The sequence below is a fragment of the Folsomia candida genome, unplaced genomic scaffold, assembly GCF_002217175.1.
Source record: "Folsomia candida strain VU population unplaced genomic scaffold, ASM221717v1 Fcan01_Sc002, whole genome shotgun sequence".
Classification (NCBI taxonomy): Eukaryota; Metazoa; Arthropoda; class Collembola; order Entomobryomorpha; family Isotomidae; genus Folsomia; species Folsomia candida.
The window spans coordinates 8,811,953-8,825,026 of NW_019091194.1; the positions used below are offsets into that span (position 1 = coordinate 8,811,953).

Below are 13,074 nucleotides of genomic sequence, written 5' to 3' on the forward strand. Positions count from 1 at the left end.
ATGACATTGCATTTGGTTGGCTTACCCATGGTGCATACAGCAACGTTACGTTACGCGCAGCGTGTTGCGTTGTGTTGCGTTGCACGTATGCAAAAAACACAGAGCGATGTATCAAGATTATTCTTCACAATTAATCACAATAACGTCTTTTCTTTCTTTATTTAAGTTTAACTTTATTGGCTCTGAAACTTAATAAGACACTTAGGAAGACGAGATGCTGTTTTTGTAACCGGGTCCGATGAGGGTGCAATGGTATCGGTATCGGATTTGGATATTGATGAGGATGGAACGTTCATCATGTCAGTCACGTATTGGTCGTATTGTGATGGATTTGGTTGCGGACTGAGTTAATCCGGACCGATTCGAAGATGTTGTTTGGCCATCGTCGTCGACGTCGTGTGTTACGGATGGGAATACCTCACTGTTACCACGTTCAAGCCCCATCACAAGGGGCTATTTATAGGTCTCATCTTTCCTCAGGTCTAAACCTTACCAAAGTAAACTGAACACTGAACGAATAGGGCAAGAGTATTAACTGGAGAGGAAATTGCGACACGACACTGGTTCGTGTAGTGCAACGTAATGAACTCGGGAGAGATAAAAACTAATGCGAATTTTTATGCAAACCAAGCCACACCACATGCAGATTCTGCTGAAAACAAGAAGGACGAAAGAAAAGCAAAGCAATGAGACAAACGCCAAACAAAATGATGCCTCCGAGATTTCGAGAGTCGACGAGTGCCATTATACAAAAGTGGGTATGGAGGGAGATAGTAATACTTCTGCTGTCGATGATGTGCTCCAAGAAGAATCACTTATCTGAGACAGCCAGTATCTCAAGCTACTTGGTGGATATGTGTGCAAAGCTTAATGATAAGGATGCTATTTGCTACACGACACTACTGACTGACTGGCTTCGTTATACAATCGGGTGGTGGGTGGTGGCAAGATGGGTAAGATGCAATGCTTGCCAAAGTGGGGATAATATAAATGGCTTGGTTGTCGGAAGATTAATAACACCGTGAAAGCAATAACTGACATTCTTTCGAAGTTAAAGGATGATAAATTGTACACGGGGTTGACTGTTGGACAAACAATTAGAGCCACTATTATTATTCCTGCATTATGTAACTTGTCCATCAAATAACTGACTGACAGTAGTTGTCTTAAAAACCAAAGTGATAAGGAATTTTTTCCAACATACATATTGCTTAAAATATACATAGGCATACGTGCATATTTTTTCTATACATTTTCATACCTATAATTAGCTTTAATTTCATTTCGAGCAGAAAAACTAAAGATGAGAAACTGTTGATTTCTGCGTGTTACGTTATCTACATAATTAAATGAAATTGGATGCTTTTCTTTCTCGCTGCGCTCTGCGGGATGTTGTTGGGTTGGACTTGTGTCAGATGGATATATTGGAAAGGGTTTGTTCTTGACTTGAATCCAGCGAGAAGTTCGGTATTGGCTCGTTGTTTGCGATATAATTTTATGTTCTTATCTTTATTCTCATTTGTATGAACAGACAGAAGAACAGAGCCATCATAATGTTAAACCATGGTTGGCAGCAGCAGCAGACAAACCGACAAGAACACTGAGTCGCAATGCTAAAATTATCTTCGGTTTTCTTTGTAATAAAATGTTTTGTGTTCTGGTAACCATCGGGGAGATAACAAATGAGAATTTAAAGTGAAGACGAAAAAGAATGGAATCGCTATCTTGCTGTAGAGAGCAAAAACACGGTTATGCAGAAAATTGCCTTGTTCTCGTCGGTTTAGGCAGACTGGATGAATGCACATAAAACACGTGTATATACAAAATAGCATGTTGATGATGTAATGAAGATGTTATTGAACTATGATTAAACGATTAAGGAAAAAAGGATGATATTAATCAGAGCTAATTTAATTGGTTAACAAGGTTTAAAATTGATTAAAAATTCATATATTCATTTTTTATACCATTTGAGTTCCTGTGTTACACTTTCCTATAAAAAATTTGTCATACGAATCGCCATTATAAGTACTCCCTGATGAGAATTGATGAGAAAGCAGTAATTGGGTATATATAGTATATTTTGGGCCCAATATATGAAAGGTCATATGGATTACAGACTATTGCAGGATAAGCTGGCATTATGTATAAAATTGGCTAATAATCGTGAGAATCAACCTCTCGACTGAAATTATATAATTGCATTAAAGTAATGATTGACACACTTGCCCGATACTTGGCAAATTTCCGAGTTACCCTCCCCCATTTGGGATTATGCAAGTATGACTTCAAACTATTTGCCAATATGAGAAGTCCCTGGCATCCGTTCTATCATAAGTGCGAATTTCTGCAGCGTAATCAAAAAGTGGGAGTGCTGGGTCGTTAGCCGAAAGGACACGTACCAATAATAGACGAATATCATACAAAACATGTACGTAGTAAATAGGTAAGTGTGCATATCCTTAATTCTCATCATTGCCTTAATCGAGGGTTTCACTTTTTCCGAAATTATTTTTCCACTCAAGCCCTTCTATACTTGAAGTAACATATTTCAGAATTAAATGTTTGATAATTAAACACTTAAAGCAGTAATTTTTCTGAATATATCGCTCTGAATAACATTGACATGACATCGTGGGCAAATCTTATATGATATGGTTTACGTAATTAATCACATGGTGTAATTAAAATGTGAGCTTCACTAAGAACATTTTAATTAATAAATCGAGAACTTATTATAAGTGTGCTAAAAAAAGTAAATGCCCATAATCCAAAAATTTACATGCAGATTTTTGTGATCAAAGTTGAACAAAGTTGAGAATCTCAACTATTGCTGGGCCATCTGAGAAGATGTGCGGAAACTCGCTCAGCCATCGTATCATCAGCAGGCCACCTTTGTACCCGCAGTAAATAATCAGCACAACTACAACACATCGCATATGAACTTTTACACAAATCGAAATCTGCAAAATTTAAGTTTTCAGAAAAACATTCACAACTCATTGAGATAATGGCACTTCGAGCTCTAGTGGGCTGTAAGAGGGTTATTGACTATGCCGTCAGGGTAAGCAATTTTTCTGTTTTTAATTTTGAAGTTTTAATTCGTTCCGGCCGGATGACAAACTTTCTGCTAAAATTTATCAATTAATTCAACAAATATGTAAATTATACAATAAAATGCTGAACTTGATCATTTTATTAATTTGTGGATACTGATTAACTGTTAAAGGTACGAGTGAAGCCGGACAAGACGGGCGTGGTGACGGATGGGGTAAAGCACTCGATGAACCCCTTCGACGAGATTGCTGTGGAAGAGGCGGTGCGGCTGAAGGAGAAGAAGGTCGTCTCCGAAATCATCGCCGTCTCCTGTGGGCCTGCCCAGTGTCAAGAAACGCTGCGGACAGCCATGGCCATGGGGGCCGACAAGGCGATCCATGTCGAAATTCCCTCTCCCCAGTACGAAACCCTCCAACCCATCCACATTGCCAAAATTATGGCCAAGCTTGCCACCGATCAGAAAGCTGACATTGTGATTTTGGGCAAACAGGTTGGTTTGAACTAATTATTTGAAGGGATAATTAAAAAAATAACAATCAATCTTACAGGCAATTGATGACGATTGTAATCAAACTGCACAAATGACTGCAGCCTTCCTGGATTGGCCACAGGGAGTTTTTGCATCTAAGGTATTATATTGTTACAGCACTGTATTAGTATGACTAGAGTTTAGGTATTAACAAGTTTTTCATTTCTACAGATCGACAAAGAAGGAGATGGCTTAACGGTTATGCGTGAAATTGATGGGGGACTTGAAACAATAAAAGTTAAACTACCTGCAGTAATATCTGCTGACTTACGACTTAATGAACCTCGATATGCGACACTGCCGAACATTATGAAAGCTAAGAAGAAGCCTTTAGACAAGAAAACCCCTGCTGATCTTGGGGTTGATTTGAAACCTAGAATTCAGGTAAACCTTCAACCACAACATTCATGCAGATCAGACGCCGGTATTTTATGAAAATCACCAAATATTATATTGAAAATTTAGGTGCTCTCTGTGGAAGATCCTCCAGTACGTGAAGCCGGTGCGAAGGTAGCTGATGTTGATGAGCTAATCTCCAGACTAAAAGCATTAGGAAGAATTTAAGTTAGAACTAATAAGCGTAAGTTAAAACCCATTTGTTATCACGCGTGTAGATAACCTATGATTGAAAGTACATGACTTCCAATTCCACAATGTATAACTAGTGCAAAGAATAAGAATCCACATTTCCAAATCAACTGCTTTACTCTAGTTTCCTCATTTCTAATCCATTTAATAAGAACATTAAAACAACAAGGAATAAATATATATTTTAAAATTTGTGAGCTTTTGTTTTTATTAAAAACAATATACATAGTTGATATAATATGTCATCTAGTAAATGAACATAGATATTGTTAACAGCAATTAGTTAATCGAAACCGATCGTAAAGCAAACTTTACGTATTTATATAAATGCCATAAGATTTGACCAACTTCTTCTAACTACTCACTAGCTGCTCAACCTCAGTCTTTTATTTGCACGCCAATATTACTTTAGCTGTGAATGATCAATAAGAAGAGGTAGAGTTAATCTGAACACAAACCTGCGCAGTGTTGGGAATATTAAAATTAAATATTATGCTTTCTTAACAAAGGAATTACGAGGTGGAATGCATGGCATTTAACAAATTCAACTGGAATGGATTGGATAACTATAAGGAATGTTAAATCATTGTTCCTACTACAATTGATAAAAAATCATGGAATTATGAATCTTGGTTGAAAACTAAAACTATATTGGCTAACAATAAGTAAGAGAATTAATAAAGTAAGAGTGTAATATTTTTTGATTGTCCTGAAATAAAAATGGCGACTGAAACTCATCCCAACACTCAATTATTTACAATCAAGCATTTTTTTGCTAGCCAATAATCTTAACAACATGACAGATAATACTACTTTGGCTGAAGTCGTGATGCATGCTATATTTCTGTCGCAATCGGCTCATCTGCACCCTCGTTGCCCCCATTTGTCACCTGTCGACCCTCATCATCATTGTCAGCATGATTTTCTCCTACATCTTGGTTATTGGCATCTTCATTGTCATTATTGTCAACACTACCGAATGACGAAGGACCATTATTGATTAAAACTTTAGTCACATTAAAAACAGGCGCATCTTGCTTATTTATGACTCCGTTACTGGACATCTGCTTTTCGTCGACCTCTGACTTTTGAACCGCCATGAAATCCTCGTTAAGTTTTTGACTCTCTCCATTCATTTCTAACTCGACTGCGGTGTAAAATTTGGGATCTGCTTCCTTAAAAAGGACACTCATCTTGTCTCGTTCTGCTGACGGCCACGATGTCCACCACTCATTGAATAGCTTCACCTTTTGAAGTTTATGAATATAAATTAAATGGTAAACTTATCATTTAAAATATCAACAATTAATTAAAACATATTGCATGCACATACATAATACATACCTGGCATGTGAAAAGTGAGGGTGGTCGTCCTGAGGTCGTTTGTAACCCCTTGAAGCCATTGACTAGGTTATTTTCTGTAGCATCATCTCCAACGCCATTCTTGTCAAGATCGCCCCCTTGTTTTATCAGCTGGGAGAGAACAATTACAAAATCTTCCTTTTGAAACTCACTCCATCCTCGGAACCACTGTATGACAAAGTTCATTTGACTTTCCGGCGAATATGTCGACGTCATGGTTGGTGGATTGTATCTTTTGTGGAATGTAGGAGTTGTTCTTGACGAAGGAACTATGCACCAAATTAAAAAATAAATAAATATGTCTTGACATTTTTTAAAAAATAAAAAATTAGAACAATTAAAGTTTTGCCAAATTTCTCACCTTTCTGCTAAAACTCACGCAAATCTGTAAACTAGCGAAATGTGATACTACAAAAACAACGCCCAACTATTTGAGCAACTTAATTCGTGTTATGCAAAGTGTGCAAATTTTGTGAATCTATGTGTTCGTGATGTGAAATGAATTTGTTAGCAGACTGATGTGAGTGAATTTTATGTGATAATAATGTTCATCGCCAAAAGATAGACATTTTATTACCGGATAGATCAAATCATCATCTCTATTTGTAAACAAACTCTGATAGTTGCCGAGAAATGGACAAGGTTTGGAGATGGTGCTGATGGCACTTTTCGGTACCATCAACCTCGTAGTATGATACTTTATGAAACGTGAGAATTTTCATATTTATAAAATCTTCGGTAGGAGGTAGAATGAGACATATTTTACTTGATCTACATTATTTCAGTTAGCAAAGTCCTAAAAATACTGGGGTTACTCAAGAATGGTGATAACATTGATTCAGAATTTTGCTCATTGCTGATAAAAGAAAGAAAAAAAACTAATGGTTTCATCAGAATAATTTTGCAAATTGATTATGAGATTTTATCAAGTGTCGAGTGGGCACCGAACCCGGATGATGACCTGTGATTGATTAAGTTGTTTCTTGCGGACGGACTAGTCTAGCGATTGACCATTCTTTAATAGCTGACAACTTCTGAGGACAATAATTAACTTGAAGCCATTATATTCTCCATTTACTGACTAGATTCAGTAAATTCTACTCACAATCTACACCTAGAAAAAGTTGTAGTTTTATGAGACTCGAGATAATAAAGTGGTGCTGAAGGAAAGGACCCCCCAGGGTACCAGATAAATGCCCCCTTGTGCCCAACTTTTTACTGTTTTCGCCCAAAGTCTATCTTTTCTTCATATTCCTCGCAACTTCTGCCCTCCATAATGCGCATTGTACCAAACATTCTCTGTAACATTGCTTGTAAGTAAGTTTTTTTCGAAATTAAGAATCTTTGTACGAGAGTAAAGTGCAAATTGTGCAATCATTATTCGTGCGTTAATATTTCATGCATGCACATTTATAATGCGAAACACATGAAGCAATTTCCGAATTCATAAAATCCTCCTTCTCGTAAAAATATCTCTCCATCATAGTATCGCCATTATTACTATTATAACCACCGATAAAAAAATGTGGCTTTGGTTTTGGTAAGGTTTTGGTACTCTCTCCGTCGTGTTGGTTTGTGTGTGAGAGTGGGGGAGGGGAAGAATAAATGCTGTATCAACACTGCCCTCGTGTCCGTGGAGTTCTCCTCAGTTGTTGGCGAGAGCTGGAAGAAAGAGCTCGCTCGCTCCTGAATTTCTACTCCATGAAAAATATGCTTTTCAAAAATTCACAACTAATCAAAATATTTGGTGTCATCATTTTCATTGGTTTTAAGCAGTAGGTCAAATATTGCGTAACCCTGATAAGAACATTTAATAATAATAACAATAATAGAAAAAAAGCTCGAAAGCGTATGGTTTGATCTCCATCCACAGAGATATCAAGTTGCATTTCATGCTTTATGTGAGTTGACTTATCACAAGTGTTTCAAATGTGTGTGTGAGTGTGGAATAAGAGTGAGTTTGACTATTTGACGTAACTCAAGATTAGTTAAGTTAATCTTTAAAGTTACACAAGTGATAACCCCGAGTAATTGAAATTTCTGATATCAGTTAACCAACTAATGCATAAAGTCTCTTTTTGATGTTGTTATTATGCTCGTTCATGTTGCATACGACTAGCTCTGCAACTATATAATGCTAAAAATAGTGCATTTTACTATATTATCTACAGCATAATAAATATAAAATAGAGGGCACGCGTTAAAGGATCCATGCATGCTGTGTCTACATAATATACATCACACACGTTCGTGATAATTTTTATTTACGGTTAGATAAATCGGTTTTTACTATAAAAAGTACAATTGTATAAATATATATGAATCAGTGGCAGTTGATTGAACTAAAATACTTGCAATTATTATAAGCCATTCAAAAATTGTCGAATAAAAATTTGTCCGAGATTTATTGGATCATTTCCGGGTAAGATTTTTTTATCATACTGTATATAATTTTGTGTATATTCTCATCTATGGAATTCACGCATGCACATACCTGGCACGATATTGAGGTATACATGGATTATAATTATTGAGGTTTTAACTCTGATCAAGGAAATGGGAAATTATTTATTGTTTGCTGTCCAGTATAGCAGGGAAAATATAGACATGCATTTCTGTCCCATCTCTCATTTCTCGTACAACCCGACTTACTCAATAATTTAAAGTATTATATCGATCTTGAAATGTAATAACAGAACAGAGCAGTCGTTTAATTTGGGTGAGTTGACGAGTTGCCTGTGTCACTGGTTCGTCAATATAAAGTGGAATTGATTAAATAACTGCGATACGCAAAATACATGCATAGAGAAATCTAGTATCATTCAAGCATTTATTTTATTACGACTCACAGTTTGTTCTAATGTTAAATTGAAATAAAAAAACAATCAAATTTTCATCTTTTCTTGAATCTGATCGGTCGATCGACCAAAATATGACGTGCCAGTGCCACTACATACTTGTTCCATAGAATAAAACTACTCTAATCAAAACTCCGATAAACTATAAATTTTAATGTTACTCGCTGATCATGGAAAAAACCATTAAGAAAAATACATAATACACTGCACACGCACACATACTCAAGTATGTACACACGGTACACCTTATTTCATTTATGTGTATTTAAGTACATACGGACGATCTTTTCATGAACTTTTATACTATGAATGCAATAAAACTTGTCTGTCTTCTGCTTTTATATCGCAATATATTTCTGTGTAACATTTTGTTAGATTGCTTTTCTTGGTAAAATATAAACATGCAAATTATATACGCGTTAAATTTTGGTTTTACGTGGACTAGAATAATGAATATGCACGGCAGAAAATCTAAATAATTCGGTTTTATTGCACAATGTAACATATTTGCATACATACATACATACTTTATACGTACGTATTTATGAATATACGCGTGTGTGCGTTTGCCATAACTTTTCAGACTTTTATAACTTCCTGAGTTTAATAAATTATTTGAATCAAACATTTTTGATTCGAAATTACTTTTATCGACAATGGGACAATCTCAAAACAGATATACAAAGTAAAACCTTGTTATTTGTCAAGTTGGGAGGTGAGTAACTACGTTATAAACAATATCCGTTAACATATCAAGCACAAGCTCATATATTCATAGTGTTAGGGGTCAGAGACAAAATTATGGGGAAGCATATTTAGTGAGCTGTTCTCTGAATCAATTAGTCCAGACAGTGGGTACATTGGCTGAAAATTGCCTGCTATGCTTGAATGCATATGAAAAATGTTAATAATTTAAGATTTTAATTGTAACAGAAAAATTATGCGAAAATTTTCCCAAAATTTTCTGCTATCAAATAAAACAAAATGATCTAAATAACCATATTTTTTTATTCCCTTACCCAACCAAGCAGTTGGATTATACAATAACCTAAGAACAGGCGTTGTTTATGAATATATGAGATCTCCAAGTTGTTGAGAGAAGCTATTCCCTCCTGCCTTGAACCTGTGCTGTGATGGGAAACGTAAAATTAAAAGTCCATTTAAAGGATTAAGTGCTGGGCGTGAACAGGCATATACTTACTTTGGGCCGATTCCTGACGAGTACAGATCTTTGGTTATGACGATGAATTCGATTTTATTTAAGCTGGTCAGTCCATCCATAGTGCAATACAAAATCCTACCCGATTTCACCATTTGCACCTCACCTTAATTTAAGGTTTATAGGCGTTCCTCAATCTACATCTCTCTGCACTTTGCAAGAATGGAAAAATGAAGTGAAACCCTTTTCTGGTTGGTCGTTTGTGATAAATAATAAATATTGGAGGTGAATGAGCAAACGCTGTTACGATTACCTCACGTTTCAACTATTTATTTATAGCCCTCTACAACACGTAACATATGCATGTTGATAAGTAACCAGAGTTGAAAATGAGAAAAGTGAACCACACCTGTTTTATAGGTTTTATAAGGCATATATATAATTTAGGAAGTTTACCACACGGTAATAAATATCTCTCTACCAAACACCACGAGAATTTGAGAAAATTTACCACATTGTCAATTTCAAACCAACAACCTTCCTTTACGCATATTCATGGTTGACATTAATTATGAAAATTTAGAGCGTCTTGACATTTTGTTTTGTATGAAATGTACCCGAGTCAGTTTCAATTAAAATGTTTTGCTGAGAGCAAAGTTCCTTGTACACCGTGAAACAAGTACCAATACTGGTCTGCTGTGCAAGGAAAAGTACATAATAATTTTGAAGCAATCTCAAATTGCAACATTTAGTAAACTTGAGTGCCAACTGGGAGAGGAAGAAAAGCAAACATGTTGAAATGACATGAACACATTACGGTTGACGATATAAAATGGAATGACACAAGTACATAGAATCACAAAGGGAAAGAATGAATAAAATCTGGTGAAATGAAACGGTTTACCAATGGAAAGGGAACTATTTGCAGATACACTAAAGAAATATATCGAATAAAAGGTTGCATTCTGTGTATTTCATTTTCCTCTCGTGCTTACTTACACTAACGACACCGTGATTCTGGCCAACGGAAGATAACCAACCGAACCCTTGTCGATCTCCTCCATCTTGACACGTTCTTCTTCTTTTTCATTTGTTATTGCTCCGCATCGTCGACTGCTTTGACTTTCACTCCACTCTTCACCAAACTCCGTGCTTTTAAGGACATTGGAATACGACCGTCTTCTATGGGACATTATTATTCGGCTGATTCATTGGTTTGTTGATGTCTATTCGTGCAAAGAGAGTCAAAGTCAACATAGAAAATTGAAAGGTTGTTGGACAGAGCTTAAGCCGTTTTTGGGTAATAAATGCGAGTAGTGTGTATGTAGTAAGAAAGTTGCATTGACTTTCATACATATTAGTTGTCTTTCCGTCCTCTTTTGTGCACTGCTATTACATAGTTGCTTACTACGAGCCGACTGTGAAAAAGCCAGTAACCTTGACCTTTATAGAATGTAGGGAATTCGACCAAAAGCGCTTTTCTTTCCTGACTTATTAATTTTGTGCAACGTCAGGTGGTTGGTATGGACTATATTTATCCTCAATTTAATAGTATTCTTATCATCACCACGTGCAGCTGGATTTGTTAGTTTTAATAAACACAAAGCACAACATAATAGCTCTTGAGGGCATTTTGGATAAAGGATCAACAAATATCCTCAAACTAGAGCCACGTACATTTCACCAAGTATGTTCTCTCTTTATATTCAATTACAGAATTTGTGTGCAGAATGTTCATTCCATTAAAATAAACGTCGCAGTCGTGGATGCATTTGACGGGAGTCTGCTGCTTTTACTGGTCGTTTTTGTTACAGAGATTCTAATAGTCCAGCAGCAGGGCTAGAGAGATGCTGACGATGGCAACAGCAGTAGTCAAAATTATTTTCGTTTTGCTATCATAAATCATTTTCATTTCAGTGGTAATGTTATCCTAGACTCCTTTCCTCGTCCTTCTCCTTCTTAGCTCCTCAGAGCGAGAAGGTATGCATGCATATTACGTATTATTATTATACCATCAACTATTCAAAGTTCTGCGCGTACGTACCATGTCCACGGTCACAGCTTTCTCTCATAATATTCTGCAAAGTCGTTTGCTCTGCTCTATTTATTCCAAAGACTTTCCAACAACTTGCTTTAGTATGCAGTCATATTTGGCGTGTGGTTTTACAGTTTTAGATTGTTGTGCATGGATATGTGGAGCAGGTGCCATTTACTTTGCCATTTTACAGAAATTGGTTTTGGTCTGTCATTGGCTTAGGGTTCGTGTATGCGATGGAGCACTTTTAAATAAATGGGAGTAGATAGTAGATAGTATGTACTTTAGATTTTATTAGCTTTGTAATCACTGAGTTGATATCTGGTCCAATTTGGCAACCACCCACTCGTAAAATCTCCTGCATGAAATATGTAAATGAGTGTACGCATTCTGTGTAGCTTTAATTTTAACAAACGCGTCAAAATTACAGAGGAAAGTAACGTATGTATATATTTACCTCGTTGATTGAATAAAGTGCACAAGTGGTGACGAGGCAGAATTATGTTCATTTTGCCAAAAATTAATTTTAGTTTAGAATATCAAACTCGGTCTTCAATTAGCATCTGTCATTTAGTTATTATAGTTCTAATAATAGCAATAAATTGACAGAATAATTATGATGATAAATATAAAGCTTATTTGGTCCGTCAGTTTCCACTTTCCACCAAAAGTTGCATTATTCACAAAGAGACGGAGAGAGATGTAGTAAATACTTATCCGAGGAAAATTCGAACCATTATTTCATCCGTCAAGTGAACCTCTCTCTCTCGTCTGTCTGGGACTCTGGGATGACATCCTGCATAAAGCTCTGAACTGTCAACTTCGCTTGACACTTTTAATTCCATGTAGTGTACGTACGTATGTATTCATACACAAGAATAATGCCCATTTGTCAGTTTGTATTCTGTCGAAGTAAGCAAAAGGCTCGTCAGAAATTCCAGCCGTGTAATGGATATCAAATAAACAACCAAATTCACAAACCCTGATTAATACAATTTGAATAATCGCGACTGGCTGTCCTTATATGGGAAAATGGCTTATTCAACCGACAATGCGTTTCTGAGCTCGTTGTTCTCTCTCAAGAAAGTCGTTTATTAATCCAAAAGACTAAACTCCCAGTTGAACACACTTATTTGCAAGGTAAATGAATAACGCAATCCCATTTGGGAATAATTGGATGAAATTGACTGATGACTGCTGATTGTTCTTGACAAGGACAACTTTAGCCAAATGGCACAAATGCCAACATAATCCATTCCATACTAGCTAATTTAGAATGAAACGTCCACCAACTCTGCAAGCTCTGCAAGCAAACTTAAGCTTTGTAGCTTAAATAGAACCGAATCGTGTTCACTTGTCAAATATACGCATTGAGTTGATTTGATCAGACTCAGCCCTAAATTTGGTATGCAAATTTGAATGCAAAATGCAGGTTTTGTCGCAACTACAAAGTTATTTTACTCGTAAACTCTACATACATACATAG

General features: G+C 36.2%; 3 protein-coding genes across 5 annotated transcripts in view; 2 read left to right on the forward strand and 1 right to left on the reverse strand.

Moving 5' to 3' along the window:
• Window positions 1–2,879: 2,879 nt before the first annotated feature.
• On the forward strand, window positions 2,880–4,917 carry LOC110843927 (electron transfer flavoprotein subunit beta). Its single transcript, XM_022089985.2, has 6 exons — window positions 2,880–3,064; window positions 3,230–3,547; window positions 3,606–3,686; window positions 3,758–3,970; window positions 4,052–4,166; window positions 4,684–4,917. Exons 1-5 carry the CDS (start codon window positions 3,011–3,013, stop codon window positions 4,148–4,150), a joined length of 765 nt encoding a protein of 254 aa, XP_021945677.1. The 5' UTR covers window positions 2,880–3,010; the 3' UTR covers window positions 4,151–4,166; window positions 4,684–4,917.
• LOC110843928 lies at window positions 4,353–6,151 on the reverse strand. The gene is made up of 3 exons (XM_022089986.2): window positions 5,898–6,151; window positions 5,519–5,805; window positions 4,353–5,421 (listed from the first exon to the last, which is right to left on the reverse strand). The coding sequence occupies exons 2-3, from the start codon at window positions 5,750–5,752 to the stop codon at window positions 5,011–5,013; spliced, it is 645 nt and encodes a 214-aa protein (XP_021945678.1). The 5' UTR covers window positions 5,753–5,805; window positions 5,898–6,151; the 3' UTR covers window positions 4,353–5,010.
• Window positions 6,152–7,178: 1,027 nt separating this feature from the next.
• LOC110842914 (mucin-5AC) overlaps window positions 7,179–13,074 on the forward strand; it is a 78,259-nt gene continuing 72,363 nt past the window's right edge. For all 3 annotated transcript variants that reach the window (XM_035848624.1, XM_035848623.1, XM_035848625.1), the window contains exon 1: window positions 7,179–7,958. The gene's annotated coding sequence lies outside the window, so the exon portion shown is untranslated. The remainder of the gene's footprint in view (window positions 7,959–13,074) is intronic.

Excerpts from the sequence above, each read along its gene's own strand:
- LOC110843927 (XM_022089985.2), top strand. The coding sequence starts at position 3,011 with ATGGCACTTCGAGCTCTAGTGGGCTGTAAGAGGGTTATTGACTATGCC. Across the intron at positions 3,548-3,605 it reads TTGTGATTTTGGGCAAACAG|GCAATTGATGACGATTGTAA; the intron begins GTTGGTTTGAAC and ends TCAATCTTACAG. Across the intron at positions 3,971-4,051 it reads ATTTGAAACCTAGAATTCAG|GTGCTCTCTGTGGAAGATCC; the intron begins GTAAACCTTCAA and ends TTGAAAATTTAG.
- LOC110843928 (XM_022089986.2), bottom strand. The coding sequence starts at position 5,752 with ATGACGTCGACATATTCGCCGGAAAGTCAAATGAACTTTGTCATACAG. Across the intron at positions 5,422-5,518 it reads CCTCACTTTTCACATGCCAG|GTGAAGCTATTCAATGAGTG; the intron begins GTATGTATTATG and ends AAACTTCAAAAG.